This window comes from Hyperolius riggenbachi, chromosome 6 (genome assembly GCF_040937935.1).
Source record: "Hyperolius riggenbachi isolate aHypRig1 chromosome 6, aHypRig1.pri, whole genome shotgun sequence".
NCBI classification, from domain to species: domain Eukaryota; kingdom Metazoa; phylum Chordata; class Amphibia; order Anura; family Hyperoliidae; genus Hyperolius; species Hyperolius riggenbachi.
The window spans coordinates 166,068,471-166,093,286 of record NC_090651.1 but is presented as its reverse complement, the minus strand read 5'-3'; the positions used below and the strand labels follow the sequence as shown (position 1 = coordinate 166,093,286).

General features: G+C 44.6%; 1 protein-coding gene across 1 annotated transcript in view; it reads left to right on the top strand.

Moving 5' to 3' along the window:
- Positions 1–24,816, top strand: part of KIFAP3 (kinesin associated protein 3) — a 185,914-nt gene that overhangs the window by 9,406 nt on the left and 151,692 nt on the right. The window contains exons 2-3 of the mRNA XM_068240179.1: positions 387–518; positions 7,713–7,867. Coding sequence (XP_068096280.1) covers positions 387–518; positions 7,713–7,867 — 287 coding nt within the window. The remainder of the gene's footprint in view (positions 1–386; positions 519–7,712; positions 7,868–24,816) is intronic.

Here is a 24,816-nt window from a genome sequence, read left to right as displayed (position 1 = left end):
GGCCATCAGCTGTTAAATATATTTACTTATAAAATGTTTGTTCTAAACTTTATGCCCACCCTGGATTACAGCTTTGCTTGTTTTTATCTGCTGATTTAAAGCAGTAATAAAAGTGTAATTTAATAACATAAATGAGTCTTTTGCTTATGAATTTATCATGGTATACACGACAGGATGGTGAGGGCAGTCCTTTTGGTGACATAAAGTTGGAAGTTCATTTTGCACGCCTAATGTTGTTTTCAGCCCTATATATGGTATTTAAGCTGTTTATATACTGTAAATGTTACTACTGCTGCTTACAGGACAACAATTACTCCTTTCACATAATGTTTGGAGAATTGGGCAAGTGGACACGATTTGTTTATGTTCATTTTTTTTATTCACAGGAAAGTGAAAGGAGGAAACATAGATGTCCACCCAAGTGAGAAAGCCCTTGTTGTTCATTATGAAGTTGAGGCTACTATTCTTGGAGAGATGGGTGACCCCATGCTTGGTGAGCGGAAAGAATGTCAAAAAATGTAAGTTGATCTATGCTAATTTTTATTTATTTATTTTTCTTCTTCTTTCAAGAATCGGTATTTTTCTGTGCTACACAGGGGTTTGGCACAGGGTGTGGAGTGTTGGCAAAATGATTGCTGATACTTGAGTTTTCATGGAATGCAGCTTTGGTGGCATTACTTGTCACAGTTGATCCCTGGATATGATCTTACAAGTTGCTGTCTCTACATTGGTGGTCACTGGAGATGCAGCATCTGCTAAAATACCTTCTTTTTCCAGCCTTGTCTTTTCTTTCACTCTGGCTTTTTTATCCCTGAATCTGTTCTGTGTATGACCTCTTCTGTCATCCTGGTCCAGCTTATTTGACCTCATCTTGCCAAGGTAATACAATACCCATAATCTGCCTGAACCTCAGCTTGCTTACCAGCTACAATTTGAATGCACACTGTCAACTGAACCCTCAGTTTGCCAACCAACTACTATACCTTCTGCCTACCTATACCTGATTCTGACAACTTCTGCTAATGTGCTGAAGCCCTACCGTGTTTGCACCCAGTTTAAGTGGGGAACCATACACACACACACACACACACACACACACACACACACACACACACACACACACGCGAATCGATTGTATTGAAATTCCACGTGAAAGACCAATACAATACAAAGTGGTGTACATGTGAAAAGTGGAATGAAAATCATACATGATTCCAAACATTTTTTACAAATAAATAACTGCAAAGTGGCGTGTGCGTAATTATTCAGCCCCCTTTGGTCTGAGTGCAGTCAGTTGATCCATAGACATTGCCTGATGATTGCTAATGACTAGAGTGCACCTGTGTGTAATCTAATGTCAGTACAAATACAGCTGCTCTGTGGCGGCCTCAGAGGTTGTCTAAGAGAATTTTGGGTGCAACAACACCATGAAGTCAAAAGAACACACCAGGCAGGTCAGGGATAAAGTTATTGAGAAATTTAAAGCACGCTTAGGCTACAAAAAGGTTTCCAAAGCCTTGAACATCCCACAGAGCACTGTTCACGCGATCATTCAGAAATGGAAGGAGTATGGCACAACTGTAAACCTACCAAGACAAGGCCGTCCACCTAAACTCACAGGCCGATCCGAAATGCAGTCAAGATGCCCATGGTGACTCTGGATGAGCTGCAGAGATCTACAGCTCAGGTGGGGGAATCTGTCTATAGGACAACTATTAGTCATGCACTGCACAAAGTTGGCCTTTATGGAAGAATGGCAAGAAGAAAGCCATTGTTAACAGAAAAGCATAAGAAGTCCCTTTTGCAGTTTGCCACAAGCCATGTGGGGGACACAGCAAATATGTGGAAGAAGGTGCTCTGGTCAGATGAGACCAAAACAGAACTTTTTGGCCAAAATGCAAAACGCTACGTGTGACGGAAAACTAACACTGCACATCACTCTGAACACACCATCCCCACTGTCAGATATGGTGGTGGCAGCATCATGCTCTGGGGGTGCTTCTCTTCAGCAGGGACAGGGAAGCTGGTCAGAGTTGATAGGAAGATGGATGGAGCCAAATACAGGGCAATCTTGGAAGAAAGCCTCTTGGAGACTGCAAAAGACGACTTGAGACTGGGGGGGAGGTTCACCTTCCAGCAGGACAATGACCCTAAACATAAAGCCAGGGCAACAATGGAATGGTTTAAAACAAAACATATCTATGTGTTAGAATGGCCCAGTCAAAGTCCAGATCTAAATCCAATCGAGAATCTGTGGCAAGATCTGAAAACTGCTGTTCACAAACACTGTCCATCTAATCTGACTGAGCTGGAGCTGTTTTGCAAAGAAGAATGGGCAAGGATTTCAGTTTCTAGATGTGCAAAGCTGGTAGAGACATACCCTAAAAGACTGGCAGCTGTAATTGCAGCAAAAGGTGGTTCTACAAAGTATTGACTCAGGGGGCCGAATAATTACGCACACCCCACTTTGCAGTTATTTATTTGTAAAAAATGTTTGGAATCACGTATGATTTTCGATCCACTTCTCACATGTACACCACTTTGTATTGGTCTTTCACGTGGAATTCCAATAAAATTGATGCATGTTTGTGACAGTAATGTGACAAAATGTGGAAAACTTCAAGGGGGCCGAATACTTTTGATACATACATACATACATACATACATACATACATACATACATACATACATACATACATACATACATACATACATACATACATACATACATACATTATGTGTGTGTGTGTATACATATAGATAATCAGACGTGGGTGTGTGTGTGTGTGTGTGTGTGTGTGTGTGTGTGTGTGTGTGTGTGTGTGTGTGTGTGTGTGTGTGCCACCATCTCTCGTCGAAAACACCTTGACCTATTTCATGGAAACTTGGTGTACAGATCCTTCCCTACCTGGGAAGATATGTTCTGGGGTTTCAGGCTCCTTCCCCTTTGCACATCTGGGCAGAACCGCAAACAGCCAATCAGATTTCACCCATCCAAGTCAATGTGAAAAATGTATAAGGCTGCCATTCTCACGGTAATAAAGCCATAGTCATCAAACTTGACACAGTTGGTCATTTGGAAAAAATTTGTAACAAAAAAAAAAAGTGGGCATAGCATAAAACAGCCAATCAAATTTCAGCCATTCATTTTAAAGGGACTCAGAGCTCCCCCCCCCCCCCCCCCCCAAAAAGGGATTTGTACCTGGGGCTTCCTCCAACCCCATCAGCTTGCATCGCTCCCACGCCGCCGTCCTCCGATGTCTGCAGCGCTGGTATCAGGTCCCCGCACTTCCGTCAGTCGGAGCCAGTCTGATGTAAGGGAAGTGCACCCTCTACGTATTTCTCCAGCGCCTGCTGGAGAGATACGCAAAGAGCGCAATTCTCCTGTAGACTTGAGCCTGCTGACAGAAGTGTGGGAACCCTGTATCTACGCTGCAGACATCGGAGGACGGCGGCGTGGGATCGATCCAAGCTGATGGGGCTGGAGGACGCCCCAGGTATGTATTAATTTTTTTTTTCTATAAATTTTTTTTTTTTTTTTTTTTTTTTTTGTGGAGCTCTGGTACACTTTTAAAGGGGAAATTGTAAACTGCAGCCACTCTTAGACTGTTGCAGGGGTCTTACACTTGGCACAGTTGGGGTAACTGGGATTAATGTTCAGGAAAGTGGGTGGAGGCTACAACAGGCAATCAAAATTCACCTATTTATTTTCAAGGGAATATTTCAACTGCTGCCATTCTTTCGCTGTTAATGTCAAACCTGTTACAATCGGTCATTGGGTGACTGGGGGTTCAAATTCTGAAAAGGGGTTGAGCCACAAACAGAGCCACAAATGGCTAACCACAAACAACCAAATACATACCCGGGCAATACTAGGTCTTCAGCTAGTTCACATATAATGCCTTTGAAGGAATCACAACTAGAGATTAGTCATATCTAGGGTAACTCATGGAGAAGCATGTGATCAGTTTTGTCAGGTGATAGATATGTAAGTCTCTGGTTTGCTAGTCATGATCATGTGCTAAAGCAGGATATGATTACAGCAAATCGGAGCTTTGTGAACCAGCTGGTCAAAGAAATCGCATGCTTTCCCACAAATTCTCCTAGACATGACCATCACTAATCACAGCATATGGACTTAAGGTAGCCATACACTGGTCGATTTGCCATCCGATTCGACCAACAGATAGATCCCTCTCTGATCGAATCTGATCAGAGAGGGATCGTATGGCTACCTTTACTGCAAACAGATTGTGAACCAATTTCAGCCTGAAACCGTTCACAATCTGTTGTGGTGGTGGTGCTGCTGCCGCCGCTCCTCTCCCCCGCCGCATACATTACCTGCTCCGCCGGCGTGACTGCCCCCGGTCACCGCTGCTCCGTCTCCGCTCTGGTCTCCGGCCCCAGCATGCTTTACTTCTTCCTGCCCGGCAGGATGTTTAAACAGTAGAGCCCCTCTACTGTTTAAACTTCTTGCCGGGCAGGAGGAACTGAAGCATGCCGGAGACCAGCGCGGAGAAGAAGCAGCGGTGACAGCGGGGGCAGTCGCGCAGGCGGAGCAGGTAATGTATTGCCTCTCTATTGCGTCGGTCGTCGGGCACTCGAACGCCGCTAGCAACGCGCTCCCTACCCGCGGGCGATCGACGGTAATTTTTCCGCACGGAGCGATCGACGGGATCGGGCGAAATGGATCGAAATTCGGCGTGTAGCACGAATGATTGGCAGCAGATTCGATCCCAGTGATCAAATCTGCTGTCGAAACGGCGGCAAATCGGGCCAGTGTATGGCCAGCTTAAGCCAGCCTGTCTTCATCAAAGCTGTTGTTACCATTGCTTCTCCTATGTCATTTGCCTTAAGGGGCCCATACACTGGTCGATTTCAGGCATCGATCGATCAATAGAATCGATTGATCAGGAATCGATTCTATCAAATTCCCCATTCAATCGATTTGCAGCCGATTTCAATTGATGTCGATCAATTTGATCTATCTGACAGGATGGAAAATCTAGGTCGATCTGCTGCTGGCAGCAGATCGATGGCCCATAAGCCCAATCTACACGATAGGATTCTTTGTGCGATTCGATTACAATTCTATTTAAGATCCGACATGTCCGATTGGGATTCGATTCAATTCAATTTGCCATTGCAAAACAATGGCAAATCGAATTGAATCAAATCGAGTCCCTATCGGACATGTCGGATTTAATCGGATCGTAAATAGAATCGTAATTGAATCGCACAAAAAATCGTATCGTGTAGATTGTGCTTTAGAGTTGCATTGGATCTAATGGTGCAATAATGCATTTAGATCGATTTTCAATAGATTTCCAATAGATTTAATTCTAAAATCTATTGGAAATCTGTTCCTAGTGTGTGGCACACATAAGATAGATTCCTGTCAGATTCGACTTGACAGGCTTCCGCCAGAAATCTATCTGATGTAAATCTATAAATGTATGGCCACCTTTACTCTAAATTAATTTCTTAGCAAAGAGCCCCTTAAACTATTCCTTAATGTTAACCCCTTATTGATGCCTAAATCTAACCCCACCTTAAATAGGAACTCCAGTGAAAATAACGTAATTAACAAAAATGCTTACTTTTTACACTAATTATGTATAAATGATTAAGTCAGTGTTTGCCCATTGTAAAATCTTTCCTCTCCCTGATTTACATTCTGACATTTATCACGTGGTGACATTTTTACTGCTGGAAAGTGTTGTCATTGGAAGTACCTGCTGCTTGCTTTGTTGGCAGTTGGAAACGGTTGTTTTTTCCCACAATGCAACAAGGCTCTCACAGTGTGATGTCAGAACCATGGTCCTGACATCACACTGTGGGAGGGGGTTCACCACAATATCAGCCATACAGAGCCCCCTAATGATCCGTTTGAGAAAAGGATAAGACTTATCATGGGAAAGGGGGTATCAGCTACTGATTGGGATGAAGTTCAATCCTTGTTTACAGTTTATCTTTAAGATGAATCCATTATGATAAATCCATTCCTGACACCTAACCCTAAATTCTCCCTCCAATATTAACCCTTCCTAGATGACAACTAACCCAAACTACACATTGCAGCCCAGATATCACTGTCCTGAATTAGACCAGAATTTCTAGAAGTACATCAGAAGATCGCAACCAAAGATAAACTGCTGGGGGAATGTCAGCAACAGAAGTGGAAGGAAGACCAGAGTGCTAACAAGTGGAAAGTGCCATTGGAAGACAGCTGAAGTGGCTGACAATGGCTGAATTCTGAAGCATTAGTTACAGTAGTAGATGTCAACTGACAACAATATTAGTAAGAAATATTATTAGATTAACCAAGGAATTAAAGAGGAACCAGAGAGGGAGGATGTGAAAAATTAAGGCCAAAGTGGACTTAGTGGAAGTAGGAGCACTTGGAGCTATGATCCCAAGCTCTAGCAGATCTCAGGAACAACATCAGAGCACACTCTGGGAACAACTAAGAGATTATGCTGAACCCTCTAGCTCCCCAGCCTATTGGTAGAGGACCAGGGACCTGAGGTTTGGAAAGACACATAGCACCCACACGGGTGAGAAGTGATGAATATTCTCCCACCCATTCATAATCGAGTATATCATATCATTACTGTTGAAACATGAGTTTACAGAAGTCTTGAGTCCACTTTTAGAATGCGTACTTTAAAGGATCACTATCGTGAAAAATTGTAAAATTTTTAAATACATGTAAACACATACAAATAAGAGGTAGATTTCTTCCAGAGTAAAATGATGCATACATTACTTTTCTCCTATGTTCCCGTTGCTTACAGTAGGTAGTAGAAATCTGACAGAGCTAACAGGTTTTGACTAGTTCATCTCTTCATGGGAGATTCTCAGCATGGCCTTTTCTTCTTTATAAAGACATTTTCTGAAAAGCATTTATACAAAGATGCTGGCCAACCTTCCTGCCTGCTGTTGCTTAGCCCAGCCCTCCAGAAGATTAGTATTAGCATTGTCGCTAATCCCATCGGGGCCACGCAGCGCCTCTTCCTGGTTCAAGAGTGCGCAATAGCCGATTAAGCCCGCCCGCACATGTGCAGTAGTACGGAGCGGCGGGCTCCGTGCTACTGTGCATGCGGGCTTGCGTGGATATTGCGCTCGCCTAAGAGGAACTGTGCGGCCCGATGTGAAGCCGTGCTCACCAACAGGGGGCTTTTTACAACCGAGGATAGCCTCATTAGGATTCTGAGGCTTTCCTCTCTAAATAGTAAGTAGCACGGTGGACATGCCTATACAGCGATTTTAATAGGACAGGTTCTACTCAGAACAGGCCTTCGCCATGGTTTCCATCCCAGAGAAAGAAGAAGCAGGCCTCCTCTAAAGATGATGCACAAAAAATGTTGCTTTTTCTGGAGACCAGCATACTAAGGATATGGATTACGGGAACCATGTCCTGTGGTCTGATGATTAGTTGTGCAACAGACGCACCATACTGGAATAAAACACATTAAAAACCTCCCCAAATAGACTCGAACAGTGAATAACCAGTTAAAAAATTCTTTAATTGAACACTCAAAATATGCAACACGCTTCACGGGCATTAATCTGCTTCATCAGGCAATCAATAGGAGTAACTGTCAGCAAATCTCAGCCAGCAAAAGCACCTCTGTCACTGTGTGGGGGTGGGTGTGTTAAGACTGCATTATGCTTTTTATGTTTTTTTATTATTCTTGTGTTTGTTTTAGTGTTCGTCTGAAAAGTCTCAATGCCAACACTGATATTTCTTCTCTGGCGAGGAAAGTGGTTGAGGAATGCAAGCTTATCCATCCATCTAAGTTGGCTGAAGTAGAACAGTTACTTTACTATCTTCAGAATCGCAGAGATGACTTACCTGTTAAAGGTATGGAATGTTACTTTATCAACTCAGCAACATTAATATATAAACACCATAATAATGTGTGTGTGTGTGTGTGTGTGTGTGTATATATATATATATATATCGCCCCTGGCAGCCTGTCTGTCCCTCGCCGCAGCTCCGGTGTCCTGGGATCCCCTCTGTTGCAAATGCCTTGTAAGGTCGGCATCTTCTGTGCCTGTGTGAGCACGTGGCCGCGATGCTTGCGATCACGCTCGCTCGCATTCTGTACCTGGGCAATATGCTCTGGGCCACGTGAGCATGATCGCGGGCACGCGCTCTCCCAGGCACACTCGCACAGGAGGAAGCTCCAGATAAGTAGATCTTTTTTCACCTCTCACCTGTTGTTTAGGGCAGGGAACATACTTGCAGAGCCCTTTTCCCCCTGTGATTCCCAGGTTTGCGTTTGCATTTAAATGTACATTTTTCCAGGAAAATTTCCACTTTTCTGAGGCCATGTACATGATGCAAATGTGCACGTCATGCGGAAAAAAGCAGAAAGTTGTGCAATTTAAAAATGCGTGAAAAACACAAACGCAAAACGTGGACAAACAGTCGCGACACACGCTTCCTGCACAAGGCTATTGACTTCAATAGACTGTAGAATCGTGCGCGTTTTGCCATCCATGGCAAAATGCGCACAAACGCATCTAGTGTGTTTCCTGCCAAACTTTTAAGGGATCCTTAGCTTACACGCGTTTTTAAATCGCACAGCTTTTTGCTTTTTTCCACATGACGCACATTTTCACATATAGTGCAAACGCAGAAGTGCAGAAATGTTCGCTTAAAAATGTTTTCCTTAAACGCAAAGGAAGAAGACGACGAAGACCTGGGAATCGCAGGAAAAACAGCCCTGCAAGTGTGTTCCCTGCCTTAAGTGCACATGTGGGTGCACTTGTGTGTGCACTGTAGAATCTTGCGTGTTTTGCTGTCCTTGGCAAAAAGTGCACAAATGGGTCTAGTGCAGGGGTCCCCAAACGTTTTGGGTCGAGGGCCGGGTCAACATACTTCAAACTGCTCGGGGGCCGGAGTATACATAAAATGATGTAGAAGTCTTTGCGGGCCAGACAGTAAAGAATACCCAGGTGACAACCTGCAATCGACCGCAGTGTCACCTGATGTGGTATTTGATTGGAAACCAGCGAATTACTGCTTTCTGGCTTCCATGTGGATGGGTGGTGCCAGCACTGCTATTCTCTAGGTGGACCACCAATATTTGAAGATGTAGATGACCTCACCTACAGTATAAGTAATACATTTTGTGTGTAGGGGACAGGTAAAAAAAACCTCAGGGGGCCACATTTGGCCCGCGGGCCTTAGTTTGAGGACCACTGCTATAATCCAACTGTCACTTGCATTCCTATTATTTAACACTTTCAGGCAGAGAAAGAAAAACAGGAACACGGCATAGTCATTTGTGTGCTTGGCACTGTACATACACATGTCTAACTCATCATGTCACATGTCACCTCTGTTGCCCTTTAACCCCTTCCTAACCACCTAACGCCAATAGGCGTTGGGAAGGTGGCAGCCCCAGGACTGCCTAACACCAATCAGCATCAAGAGTGGTGGGCGGGGATTAGCAGGGAACACTCGCACACATGCATGATCGTTCCCTACCGAGACACTGAGCAGAGCTCCGTGTTCAGCCTGCCAGCCACCGACAGGCTTTAAGATAGAAAAAAAAAGAGGCGGTATTTGTTTGTACAGCACTGCAAGCTCTTGCAGTGCTGTATGGGGGACAGCTTTGTTACTGAGCTGTACTCAGGAGTGGCTCAAGAAGCCCTATATGCCAAGGGATGAGCAGCACAAACCGAATTTTATGCAATACTATGCAAAGCATGCACGCAGCACTGGAGAACCCCAATCTCCATAAGAAATATATAAATACAGAGGGTGCTGCAGCACACAACAGGAAAACAGTGACAGGGGCTCTTGGTTACGCTTTAACGCGTTTAAGCTCACCAACTGCGCCAAAGTGTCCCCAATCTGGTGAGTCCTACTCTAACCAGGCAAAAATGCTAGTTTTTATCAGCGTTCTAGTGGGAACCATAGTCTGTATTTCTATATTTCTTATGGAGATTGGGGTTCTCCAGTGCTGCGTGCATGCTTTGCATAGTATTGCATAAAATTCGGTTTGTGCTGCTCATCCCTTGGCTTATGTTATTTTCCCCTGTGAGCGTGCATAACCACACCCATCTCTAGCACAGTTGAGCATATAAATGAGCGGTGCTCATAGTTCAGTTAGTAGCTAGTAGAAGGTGAGGTGTTTTTAATTTCATTTCTCCCATTTAGATGACCCCTGGGCTTTTGGCATGGTTCCCACTAGAGCGCTGATAAAAACTAGCATTTTTGCCTGGTTAGAATAGGACCCACCAGATTGGGGACACTTTGGCGCAGTTGGTGAGCATATATATATAATATACCGTATATACTCGCATATAAGCTGAATTTTTGATCCCCAAGAAGGGGGCCAAAAGTTGGGGAGTCGGCTTGTATGCGAGTGGTGGGTGGTGGTTTATCACAGTAAACTGTGACGAGGCAGTAAACTGTGACGAGGCAGGAGAGAGCGGTTCCCCTGGTAACGGCGATGTGTATCGTCGTTACCAGGGGAACCGCTCTCTCCTGCCTCGTCACAGCAGCAGCGCCGGGCGCGCTGCTGTGATACACTGATAAGCATGATGGAGAGCAGAGCGAGAGGGGCACCCGGATTAGAGGAAGCGGCCACCGGCTGAACAGGTAATAGCAGCGGCGGCCGCGTGGGGGGTCGCTATACTGGGCACTCTACTGGCTATACTGGGCACTCTACTGGCTATACTGGGCACTATACTTGCTATACTGGGCACTATACTGGGCGCTATACTGTGCACTATACTGGCTATACTGGGCACTATACTGGCTATACTGGGCACTTTACTGGCTATACTGGGCACTTTACTAGCTCTACTGGGGCACTACATACCAATACTGGGCAGCCTCCGTAGATGCGCAGACGTGCGCGAAACGGCCGTCAGGCTTAACCACCAGCACCCACCGCACCACCAGGTACCCCACCTCTATTTCCACTTTTTACTGTGCCAGCCAGCTGGCTATATTTTTGGGGGTCAAAAATTCGGCTTGTATGCGAGTATATACGGTACTTGTCAAGTGGAAATTAGTACAAATTTTACTAGATCTTGTTATAACCGTATGCAAACCATTGTTCTCTTATGTGGATTCAAACTGCCAATGGTAAATGCTAATTCAGCTTGTTTTCTTTTGTACATACATTTGTGAACAAGAGTTTGGGAGTATTTGGAGGTTAAAGAGGAACAGTATAATGACATATAGCATAATGTAGTAAATTGTTTCAGCATACCCACTTAATTATTTTGGTTTCAATATCAGAAACCCTTCTTACAGCTAGAGTACCGTATGTATTACTGTCGGTATGTTGGTATCGCCCTCCCAGTGATGCTTAGCGTAAGCCATGATGTAACTGAGCCTACTCCTCCCAATGCATTCTTTGCATTCTGGGAGACCAGGGCCCATGTGCAATGTAATTGCATATAGGCCCAGGGCCTTATTCCATCCACTTTTTCACCCAAGTTTTTCTCCTAGGAGATAATTTTTTAAAATGTGTTTTAGTGTTTTGAAATGCAAATCGGGAATGTAGACAGTTCCCTGTTGGTGCGATCTGGCAATCCTCCTTAGGCAGCTCTCAGTATCCACTAGAGCCTAGGTTCTCAACGTGTGGTACGCGTACCCCAAGGGGTACTTCTGATGGTTCCAGGGGGTACTCGGCCTTGATATACTTAACCAAGAATAACTAATTTAGAGTTTTTAGAAAATGATAAATCTTATTTAAACACCAAATTAGTATTTTAGCTAATTTAAAAGCAATAGTAAATGCTTGGAAATTGTTTAGAACCAATTATCATGTACTACAATTAAATATAATTTGTCAAGGGGTACTTGTGATAATGTTTACTATGCTAGGGGGTACTTGGCGAGTGCAGGGCTTTAAAAGGGGTACATACCAATAAAAAGTTGAGAAACGCTGCACTAGAGAAAATAAAAACATGCAAAAGAGAGAGCGCTCTGAGTGACAAATAAGAGCATCCACCCTGCCAAGGACAGTTCTCACCTGTTCAGAAATGGCTGCTCATAGGACACAGCCTCTGATAGCGTTTGTCCCTTTGGGGGCCAGGGACCAGGCTCACGATCTAGCTCCAGGCCTGATGAAACAGAGAACGCTTTCTCTGAGAAACGCGTTGTTTTTACTAATAAGCCCCCCCCCTTTTATAGCTTACTACCTCACCACTCTCTATTTTGTTTGCGGCAAGTCAGCGGTTATATCTGCTAGCCGCACAATACTACTCAGTACGCTACTGACATCGCATAGACGCCGCTCACTCCCGTTTGGTCTCGCAAGGTGAGTGTGCACCAGGATCTAACGTTTGGCCTGCCTACAGCCTCCCTGGAAGTGTCCAAACTGAGAACGTGACTCCCTGGTGGCCCTCCGGATTCCCCGCCTGGAGCTGGATCGTGAGCCTGGTCCCTGACCCCTAAAGGGACAAACGCTATCAGAGGCTGTGTCCTACGAGCAGCCATTTCTGAACAGGTGAGAACTGTCCTTGGCAGGGTGGATGCTTTTATTTATTTGTCACTGAGCGCTCTCTCTGTTGCATGTTTTTACTTGGTGTTTTGAAAGACATTTTTCGGCAAAATGTTAAAATATCACCCAGGAGAAAAATCAAGAGAAAAAGTTAATTGCATATGGACCCAGGTGTTTCTGCTCACTTCACAACACACAAACATTCCACAGTGATGCTCGTTGCCAGCAGTAAAGATGCTGCCATCTGTGATAAATTGATAAACTAAGAATGTCAATCATGGTGAGGAAAGATTTTACAATGGGAGAAAATACTAAATATATAAATTAATATCCAACAATATAGGCAATTTTAATCAAATTAGCTATTTTCAATAAAGCTACAACAAATTAGCTATTTTCAATAAAGCTCGTCTATAAAATGTATTTTCTTTTTATGAAGCGGGCTGAGATTAAAGGGAAGGTTCAGGGACACCTTGAAAAAAATAAAAATCGATATCCACTTACCTGGGGCTTCCTCCAGCCCGTGGCAGGCAGGAGGTGCCCTCGCCGCCGCTCCAGAGGCTTCCGGTCGTCTTCGGTGGCCGACCCGACCTGGCCAAGCCGGCTGCCAGGTCGGGCTCTTTTGCGCTCCAAGGCCCGGCACTTCTGCGTCCCACGCGGGCGCGCTGACGTCATCGGACGTCCGCCGGGCTGTACTGCGCAGGCGCAGTAGTTCTGCGCCTGCGCAGTACAGCCCGGCGGACGTCCGATGACGCAGCGCGCCAGCGTGGGACGCAGAAGAGCCCGTCCTTGGAGCGCAGAAGAGCCCGACCTGGCAGCCGGCCTGGCCAGGTCGGGTCGGCCACCGAAGACGACCGGAAGCCTCTGGAGCGGCGGCGAGGGCACCTCCTGCCTGCCACGGGCTGGAGGAAGCCCCAGGTAAGTGGATATCGATTTTTATTTTTTTCAAGGTGTCCCTGAACCTTCCCTTTAAAGTGCAGTAGTTCTTCCAGGATCTTTGGAAAATAAGCATTCCCATGATATTTAAATGGCTGATACAAAGTTCTTGGTAGCCTCTGCGTGTTGAGGTTTTTTTCTTAAAGGGGCACTATGGCAAAATCATGCTGTTACAATATCCATGCTATTAGTTGTGCAATAGGGACAGCATAAATATCTCACAGATATGTGTAAAAAAACAAAAGGCTTCAAATACCATTTTTTGTTTTGTAAACAGCTGCTCTGCGTCAGTAACCCAGCTGTTACTGACGGGTAAGCAAAGGGAAGTTTCCCTGCACCACACTAGATGGTCTCTCTTAAAGGACCACTATCGCGAAAAAGTAGGCAGTTAAAATCTGACAGAACCGACAGGTTTTGGGCCAGTCCATCTCCTCATGGGGATTCTCAGGGTTTTCTTTGTTTTCAACAGCATTTCCTGAACAGCAGTTTAACGGCAAAAATAGTAAGATACCAGCCAGCCTCCCTACTTACTTGCACACTATTTTGTCGGTTAGACTTTGCAACTGCTGTTCAGGAAATGCTAGTGGTTCTTTAACTGATCTCCGCCTACTATGCTCACAGACACAACTGTTTTTTTCCATAACACTCCAGGACAGGCACACTTCGAGACTTGGCTCCTCCCAGGAAACAGGAAACATCCATGAGCCTCTCTATATCTTTAATCTAACCACAGGAGTTCGGCATTATGGATGTTTCCTGTTCTGGGAACAGGTCTCTCTATATGGAGTGCTGCCTGTCCTGGAGAGCTTGGGGGGCTAAGGGCGGTGTGGCACACAGAGACGGGGCGGGGAGGTTGTGTACTAACCTCTGCCTCCAGTCTTTTTTTATGCCTCTGCTTGTCCGGGCTTGTGGGCATCTGGTGGGAGCAGAGAAGACCACGGCGAAGACGCAATGTGGCGGTGGCTGCCGGCCGAGGAGTGGACACGCAGAGGAGTCGGCTATTGCGGAGGCGGACGCCAATCCTCCTCTGATGTTGCCAGTGTCCAAGATGGCGGCGCGGACGGTTCCGGCGGCCGTCTGACGTCACTTCCGGGCGCCGGATTGAAGAGCCGTGGTATCCTGGTGTCCTGGGCACTCGCACGCTGCAGTGATGGAGAGCGGGTCAGTGGTTGGCGGCTCGGACGGCCTAACGGCTGGGGGAGCAGCCGGCTTTGCGGCGGTACCTGTAGCTCTGTCTACAGCGGTGCCTGCAGTGACCCCCTCCGCAGCACTGACGGAAATCCGGACACAGGAAAGACCGAGGAAGCCGGAGGGCATAACCCAAGTCCCAGGAGGGGTGAGACATTAGACTGTGTGTCTATGGTGGTTTTATTATCAATGTCTCATCTTCTGTCGGCCATGTTTAATTGTGATTTGGCATCTAGTGGTTATCTTTAAACATGTGTTAATGCCTGGGTGGTCGGTACAGGGCTGTTTTTCACTGGCAGTTGATAGTTGGAGGCTCTGTTTGTTCAGGGGACCCGGGTCGGGCTAACACTGTCGGGTGATGCCTGGTTTTTTCAAGGGGTCCTTGGGCTGTCACGGTCACTATCCTCTCACTGTGGGGTGTATAATGCCTTTCAGTGACCAAGGGACTGATATAGCACCATTGTTTATTGTGTCTTTCAGACTGGGAATCATGAGGCTGGCGAAAGCTCTAGGCCCAAGCCCAGTAGGAGACACCCAGCCTGTAATATAAAGCTGACTTCCTCATGGAGTAAAACTTTCTGTCAGCAGTGCACCTTAAGGGTGCTTAACGAAGAATCAGCGGTGCCTTATAAAGAATTTCTAGGAATTATGAAAGACGAAATGACTGATTCCATCAAGGCATTTAGAGAAGCGTTAGCCAATTCTTTGACGCAAACGCAGAATGTGGTGGATCAGCCGGTTGCTCCGGTTCCAAGTCCAATCATTCTGAGCCAAGCCACGTTGCCAGCAGGAGTTTCTATGGCAGCAGGGACTGGAAATATTATTGTGTCAGACCCAGTGATCAGGACACATAAAAAAGCGAAGACCAAATCTAATCGTCCGGTCTTGTCAGATTTGGAGCCAGGGGAAGATTGGGAAGGCGTTTCTGACGAGGTGTCAGGTGATGAGGTCTCAGATGAGGGAGATACAGAAAAGGAGAAACCTTCTAAATTTAAATTTCCGGCGAGTGAAACAGAGGAATTGCTCAAAGCCATTTATTAATCATTAGGATTAAGTGTTGACAATCCTAAAGCAGTATCAACTCATGATGCATTATATGCTGGCATGGAAAATAACCAGCCACTGGTGTTTCCAGTTCATGAATCTTTAAAAGTGACGATAAATAGCCAATGGAAAAACCCGGATAAAAAAGTCTTCTTGTCAAGGGGTTTTAAAAGGAGATTTCCCTTTTCTGAGGAGGACAGCAAATGCTGGGATAAGTGTCCAAAATTTAGATTCGGCCTTCTCACAAGTAGAGAATATCCTTCTCTACTTGTGAGAAGGCCGAATCTAATTTAGGACACTTATCCCAGCATTTGCTGGCCTTTGAAGATTTAGGGAATTTGAAAGATCAATCCGATAAGAAGGCTGAATTTGCCCTGAAAAAGACATGGTCGGCCATTTGCGCAATATTTAGACCAGTGTTGGCAACAACTTGTGTTGCTAGAACATTGGATCTGTGGATGCGTCAGGTCGAAAGACATATTAAGATTTGGTCTAGCAAGGAAAAGGTTTTTTCGGAGGAATAAGCAAGATCCCAAAACAAAGACCCAAACGAGAAGGAGACCCTGGTCATTTAACAAAGAGCAGAGTAAGCCGAACGCCTTGTTCAGAAGTTCTGCCCCCAATCCTAAACCCCAGCAATGACGATCAAGGGAAGGTGGGGGGAAGACTGGGCCTGTTCTCCCCACAATGGAAAGAGTTTGTAACGAGCCCATTCATATTAAATTTGATCCAATGGGGTTATCACATTTCTTTCCTGCGCAGTCCTCCGGAAAGATTTGTGATAACCAGTCCAAGGTTGACTCCAGAGGAACAGGTGGTTTTGGAGGAGATCTTAAAAAACATGCTAGCAAGAAATGTAGTATCCTGGGTCCCAGCTTGGGAACAGGGGGAGGGATTCTATTCCAGAATCTTCCTAGTGAAGAAACAGTCAGGAAAGTTTTGATTGATCCTCAACCTCAAACCCCTGAACCCGTATATCAAATACCAAAAGTTCAACATGGAGTCAATCTTCTCAATAAAAAACCTGCTGCTAAAAGACTGCTTTATGTTAAGCATAGATCTGAAGGATGCCTACTGGCACATCCCAATCGAAAAGGAATCGCGGACTTTTCTGAGGTTTGCAGTAAAGGGGGAGACAGTAAAGGAGGGATTCAGCATTATCAATTCAACTGCCTCCCATTTGGAATCAAATCAGCACCAAGAATATTTACAAAAGTGGTGGCAGAGATTGTGGCTTCCTTTTATGCTCAAGGGATCATGGTGATCCCGTATCTAGATGATCTACTAATCATTGCAGAATCAGTACAGATTTTACTGAGTCATCGGGAGATTGTGTTGGATCAACTTCAGCAAGCAGGCTGGATAATAAGTTGGGAGAAATCCCAATTAGAACCGACACAGATGATCCAATTCTTGGGGTTTTTGTTGGACTCAAGAGCACAGAAGATCTATCTTCCCCAGACAAAGGTAGACAAGGTGGTTCAGGAAGTAAGGGGTTTTCTGGGAAAAAGCTCGATAACGGTCAGGGAAGCGATGAGATTATTGGGACTTTTAACCTCAACGGCTCCAGCAATTCAATGGGTTATGAAACACACAAGGAAGCTGCAATCATGGATTCTGAAAAATTGGGCCAAGACGGTGGTATCCCTGGAACAAGTTCTTTTGATCACAGGCACAGTGAAACACGACCTGCAGTGGTGGATTACACCAGCTCACCTTATACAAGGCAGACTGTGGCAATATCCGGTGGAATTGGTCCTCACAACGGATGCGAGTTACTCAGGATGGGGCGCTCATGTTCAAGAATTCGAGATGCAGGGCCTTTGGCCAAAGCATATGAAAACTCAGTCCTCAAACTTCAGGGAGCTATTAGCAGTGAAGTTGGCCATAATAGGTTCAATACATATCATCAGAGGACACCATATTCAGCTGAGAACGGACAACTCGACAGTGGTGGCATATGTCAACCGGCAAGGAGGCACAAGGTCAATGAAACTATTACAGTTAGCACTGGAGATACTGGATCTAGCAGAACAGAACTTGGGGTCGTTTACGGCAGTACATTTAAAAGGAGCACTGAATACTCGAGCGGATCTGTTGAGCCGTACTCAGACCTCCAATACGGAGTGGTCGTTGAGTCAGCAGGGGTTCCAAGAGTTGGCAGAGCGATGGGGGAATCCAGTGGTAGATCTCTTTGCCAACAGGGAGAACTCGAAGTGCCGCAATTTTTTCTCCTTAAATATCAGGGACAAGCCTGTAGCAGTAGATGCATTAGCTCAACCGTGGACGAGCGGTCGGTTTATGCTTTTCCGCCATTGAATCTTATGTCCCTAGTACTAAGGAAACTGACAGAGTCCAAAACGACCATGATACTGATAGCACCCGACTGGCCCAAAAGATCATGGTATCCACTATTACTCAAGATGAGGATAGAAGGACCACTTCGTCTAGCCATAGACAAACAGGTGATAACATTGCAAGGGAAGAAAATTCCGGGCCAGGAGAAATGGAAGATGTCGGCCTGGTTACTGAAGAACTGATACTCAGGAGACAGGGACTGTCTGATAAAGTACCGTATTTTTCGGACTATAAGACGCTCCGGACCATAAGACGCACCTAGGTTTAGAGGACCAAAACCAAGGAAAAAATAATATACTAAGCCTGATGCGTCCATGCTGCAGGGGCGTCTTATAGACTTTCCCCCCTACAATTATTATGTCTCCCTTGTGCCTTCCTTGTTTCCCTGTGGTCTCCTCTGTCCCTCTGCTGCTTTTATGTCCCCCTTGTGTCCATTGTCTCCCTGTGCCCTCTGGTGTCTTCCTCTATCCTCTTTCCCCCTTCCTCTGACCCCATGTCATCTGTCCCCCTTCCTCTGTCTCGATTGTCCTGTTTCCTCCATGTCCAGTGTCTGTTATCCCTGTGTCTGCTATCCCTGTCCTCTGTGTTCCAGTGTCTGCATGTCCCCCTGTGTCTGTTGTCCTCCGTGTCCAGCCTGTCCTAGTGTCTGCATGTCCCCGTGTATTAAATACATTCACGTAGCTGCAGCTATACTCAGGCTGTCCTGCCTTATATACATTTTTGTCTGTAATGAAACCGGGTACTACCGTCTACCGCAAGTGGAAGTCGTTTACAGCAAGTGGAAGTCCGCACAACATACCATACATGCAGCTATCCTCAGGCTGTCCCTGCCTTCATCACCGCGCTGTCCCCGCCTTCATCACCGCGCTGTCCCCGCCTTCATCACCGCGCTGTCCCCGCCTTCATCACCGCGCTGTCCCCGCCTTCATCACCGCGCTGTCCCAAGCACTTGGATGTCCGTGATGTCCCCGGCCGGTATTACCGATGCGTTCCTAATCAGGAAGTGTCCCGCTCAGCATTGCCGATAAATGGGCCAATCAGACGGGGACGCTGGCCCCAACCGCCAATCACGCCGCACACTCTTCACTGTGCACTCTACAGTGATTGGTCCCAATGACGGAGAGGCTGTCCCGCCCTCTAGCCATCTCATCCTATTAACAGAGTTGCTAGGAGCAGTGTGCGGCGTGATTGGCAGTTGGGGCCAGCGTCCCTCGTCTGATTGGCCCATTTATCGACAACGCTGAGCGGGACACTTCCTGATTAGGAACGCATCGGTAATACCGGCCGGGGACATCACGGACAGCCAAGTGCTTGGGACAGCGCGGTGATGAAAGCGGGACAGCGCGGTGATGAAAGCGGGACAGCGTGGTAATGAAAGCGGGGACAGCCTGAGGATAGCTGCATGTATGGTATGTTGTGCGGACTTCCACTTGTTAGCACCCGGGGACATTACAGACAAAAATGTTTTTAAGACAGGACAGCCTGCGGCTACGTGAATGTATTTAATACACGGGGACACGCAGACACTAGGACAGGCTGGACAGGGGAAGGAGGCGCAGGTCCCATAATGTAGTATTCGGACTATAAGACGCACTGACTTTCCCCTCCCACTTTTGGGGGAGAAAAAGTGCGTCTTATAGTCCGAAAAATACGGTAATTGAAACATTGATTAAAAGTAGAAAGAAAAATACCAGAGCTATCTATATGAAGTACTGGAAAACGTTTAACTTTATGGAAACAGCAATCTCAGTATAAGTCTACAGAGATTGGGACTATTTTGGAGTTCCTACAAGTCGGTATAGACAAGGGTCTAGCCTTGAGCACAATCAAGGTTCAGATTTCGGCGCTTTGTTTTTTTAGATAAGAAGCTTGCCGTTCATCCTTTGGTGGTTAGGTTTGTGAAATCGATAGAGAGAAACAGACCGATTTTAGTTAAGCCTTTTCCCAAATGGGATCTTTCGATCGTGTTGAAAGCTCTGACACGGCCTCCTTTCAATTCCATAGACTCTATGGACGTTAAGTGTTTAAGTTGTTAACACTGAAAGCTGTTTTTTTAGTTTCAATCACCACGGCAAGGAGAATCAGCGAGCTGGAGGCTCAGTCCTGTAAGGAGCCATATTGCATGATACATGAAGATAGAATTATCTTAAGGACAAGTGCAGAGTTTTTACCTAAAGTAGGTGACTTGTTTTGCAGAAGGCAGGAAATAGTACTTCCTTCATTTTTTCCTAATCCTTCCAATGAGAAAGAAAAGGAGTGGCAATCGCTGGACTTGAGGAAAACGATTCTAGCATATCTTGACAGAGTCAGACCATTAAGGAAATCAGAGGCTCTTTTTGTTAATTTTACGGGAAGGCTGGTGGGACAAAAAGCCTAGAAGAAGACGCTAGCCAATTGGATAAAGTTGTGTATACTGGAAGCTTATAAAGTCATGGATCAGCAACCTCCAGACAGTCTCCGGGCACATTCGACCAGAGCAACGGCTACTACCTGGGCTTACAGGGCTGGAGCTTCGCCTCTGGAGATCTGCAAGGCGGCTACCTGGAAGAACCTGGGGACCTTTGCACGCCACTACAGGCTGGAACGGTTATCTGCTTCAGATCAGGGTTTCGGAAGGAAAGTCCTACAAGCAGTCAGCCCACCCTAAGGTTAGTGATGTTAATTTCTTTGTTATCATCTCGAAGTGTACCTGTCCTGGAGTGTTATGGAAAAACCAGGAATTAGCAAACCTGGTAAGACTATTTTTAGTAACACTCCAGGACAGGTGGGGGTAACCCACCCTCTAATTTTGTTCCTTTGTTCAAAATAACGTATGTTATAACTGAACGTATAAAATTGATATTAGAAAAATATATTATTGGCAGGAGGTGAGGCGGTTAGACCTGTTTTATTGTTTCTTGGATACATACTGCCGAACTCCTGTGGTTAGATTAAAGATATAGAGAGGCTCATGGATGTTTCCTGTTTCCTGGGAGGAGCCAAGTCTCGAAGTGTACCTGTCCTGGAGTGTTACTAAAAATAGTCTTACCAGGTTTGCTAATTCCTGGTTTCAGCTCACACACTTCACAGTGCATGGGAGCCATGTATCTGCTGTGGGGGTCATCACATTTAGCAATAAAGCAGAAGAATTACTAGGCAGCTAGAACCCAGGAGGTTTTGGTTACAAAACAGAATCATTTAACTCTACACTATGGCTTCTGCTATAAGCTTTCAAATCAGGCACTTGCATTTGACGAACTGCACTTCTGTCACCCACCTCTGCAGGGTGGTGTTTATGCTGAGGATATTATGCATATTATTACTATTATAATTACGATATTATTATTTTAAGAAATCTCTGGCAAAGCATTTCAAAAGTCATTGGAACTGTATTGTGTGTAATGAGTGAGCAAGAATCATTCAGGGCAACCCTGATCTACTATGTGTGCGTAGCTTGATAGATCTGTCTTTTTATGAGCACTTTCTGTGCAATACACATTTTAAATAGGGCAGCTGAAAACAAGGACTTAAATCTTTTGATCACATGATGCCCATTTAGAATTGTCAACATAGTCCTAGGCTTTGAAGGATTCCAGCCAGATGGTTATCATTAGAGCTTAAAATCAGTACTTGTTAGCAGCAGGCCAGCAGTGACTAGTTCTATATTTACCTCCTAAGTGGGGTACTTGACACCTGTTGTCAGAGATGTATGAAGCCTGCTATTTTGGCCACTTGCTATGCTGATTGTTGGCTTCTGTTGTTACTTTGAGGACCCTTTCACACATCTGTGCTACGTTGTCTGTGGTACGCTCCCACGTCAAAGGGCAATAAAAGTCTATGGAGACTTTATACTTACGTGATGCATTGTGCTGCACCTTATGTAGTCAAATCGCTGCAATCCCATAACAAAGTCATCCGTGCGTTACCGCATGATCCGTGCCTACCGCACAGACTATGCAGTAATGCATGTCTAAGGCATCGCAGTAAGTATGAATGATGGAGCCTGGAGCGCATGCACGGACTCAGGTGAATCCCAGTGACATACTTCCTGTCCAGCAGGGTGTAGGTCATTGCATCAGGTAATCAATGCATCATGTAATTATGAAATCTCCTGTCTGCCTCAAGGTAATATGAAAGGGGCTTTGGTGCAGTGTGATTCTCCTGCAGCTGCCTCGCATCTCACAAGTGTGAAACGGGCCTTACAGTCTAAATCTGTTATTTGAATAGAACAGCACTACTCATGACAAGACTTTCACTTTAGTTTTAGACAAAAGGGTCCTCATTCAATTAACCTTTTCTCATAGGAAAACATTTTTCTTTTAAATCTTTAAATAACTTTTCAGCACTTTGCAATTGAAAAAGTGCCAAAAAAATATTTGAACAACTACTATCAAAATTATTTTGAGTATTTTCTTGCTTGCTGGTGGCTTAAAGTGTACCAAAAGTGACAATTGACATGATATAAACATGTGTATGTACAATGCAAAACATATTAACCAGGCTGTTTTACTTTTGCTGCTTGAGTTAATATTTAGGCATGGAAGTGTCAGCTTCTGTCTGGTCTGTACCTTGTTGGAAATATAGTTAACCTCACTGATAAATTACAGCCATAAAAGTCTTTTGGGCAGAATACATCTTCTGAGAGCACAGGGAGATAGAAAAAGGTCAATAGTTCATGTATTTTCATTTAGAGTCACTTCATAGGCTGCCAATGAGCAGAGATAACAAAACATTCAATCTACTTTGTAAGTTTAAATATAACATAAAACCATGTAATGTGTAAAAAAAGTCATTTTTAGAAGTAGGATGATAAATGCAATTGTTTATCTCATCAGTTTATTTTCACCTTGGGTTTACTTTAACCACTTCAGCCCTCCGTCGTTTTCACTTTATGCATCCGAGCAATGTTCACCTTCCATTCATTAGCCTATAACTTTATCACTACTTATCACAATGAACTGATCTATATCTTGTTTTTTCAGCCACCAATTAGGCTTTCTTCGGATGGTACATTTTGCTAAGAGCTACCTTACTGTAAATGCATTTTAACAGTAAGAATAAAAAAAACTGAAAAAAAAATCATTATTTCTCAGTTTTCGGCCATTATAGTTTTAAAATAATACATGCCTCTATAATTAAAACCCATGTATTGTGTTTGCCCATTTGTCCCGTTATTACACCGTTTAAACTATGTCCCTATCACAATGTATGGCGACAATATTTTATTTGGAAATAAAAGTGCATTTTTTTCGGTTTTGCATCCATCACTACAAGCTTATAATAAAAAAAAAAAAAAATAGAAATATTTCATCTTTACATAGATATTTAAAAAGTTTAGACCCTTAGGTAAATATTTTTTTTTTCTTATAATGTTTATTAATAATAATAACATTTTATTTGGGTATTTTGGGGAGGGTGGGATGTAAATAGTAATTTTTGTAATGTAAATATGTGTTGTTTTTTTTTTCATGTAGATGTAGTTTTACCTTTTGGCCACAAGATGGCAACCTTAGGTTTGTGTACATGACATCACTCTAAGCCAGGGGTCTCAAACTCACGGCCCGCGGGCCATTTGCGGCCCTTGATACAATATTTTGTGGCCCTCGCCTGCAAAAGCTTCCTTATAGTTCGCTTCAGTGCTCCCAAGTAATCCGCCACATAGCTTTTACGTCCAGGAGGCGAAAGTAGTTAAAGGGCATATTATCGATAAGATGTGAAACTATGACCTAGGAGAAAACGTAGGAGAAAAGGTGAATTGGATCGGGCCCAAAGTGTTAATATTTGCTAGACTTTTAGTGATAACTTTGTCCTTGTTGAGGAGTTTTCCCCTCACATTCTTTGGTGTCTTCAGTAAATGGAAGTGAGCCAATCTCTAATGGTAACATTGACAACAATAAAAGCCTTATAATGGTTATCACATCTTCTGATAGGTACACACTATACAATTTCCTGTCAGATTGACTGGTCACATCGATAATTTCTGACATAACTACTCCTGATCAATAACTGGATCAAATTTGTGCAGTACTGATCTGAAAATATGCCCAGCCTATTGCAGTTATTTCCTATCTTGGCCTGTGGCCTAGTACCAGGGAGTCTCTGCTTTTATTTTATGGCCAACAAATTGCAGTTATTTCCCATGTCTGACATCGGTGCCATCTTGTATGCTGGCAAATGTTCCCAGGTCTTAATCATCAACTTTTCAAATAGATTACTTAGCAGGGCTATAAATAATCCACTTTATATAGAGATTGTAGCACAAAAATGAATTACAAATTCTAAAGGGAAAAGGGAAAATTGGGAATAAAACACCAGAAAGCATAGATAACTATACTATGCACATTCACAATACCGCTATAACTATAACATAAGGTGGTGCTATCTGTAAGAGCATCTGGTATACGCATTGTCTCCGCAAAGCTCCAGGGGTAAAACACTCTCTTGAATAACACTCACATATACGATGCCTACTACTGGAGAGTCTCTGCTATTATTCTTCATGTGGGAGATTCCTTATCGTCCATTATCTATCACTGTGACCATTGGCACTGAGAGCAGCAACTGGGGGAGAGTCTGTACAATGCAAATCCAGGCAGTCAGGTAAAAGCATCATGGTGGTTTTAAAAGCATCATTGTGGCTTTCAATACAGAAATCCAGTAAGATAGGAAAAAATAGGTCCAACATGCTTGCCTTCATGATGATTACAAGTAGATCCTTAAAAAACACCTGTAACAAAAAAAAAGTGCGGGGAGGGAGAGGGGAAGCCTCTGCATCCTATTGAGGCTTCCCTGTCCTCAGTACCCCCGTTCCAGCGCATGCAGCCCCAAAAAT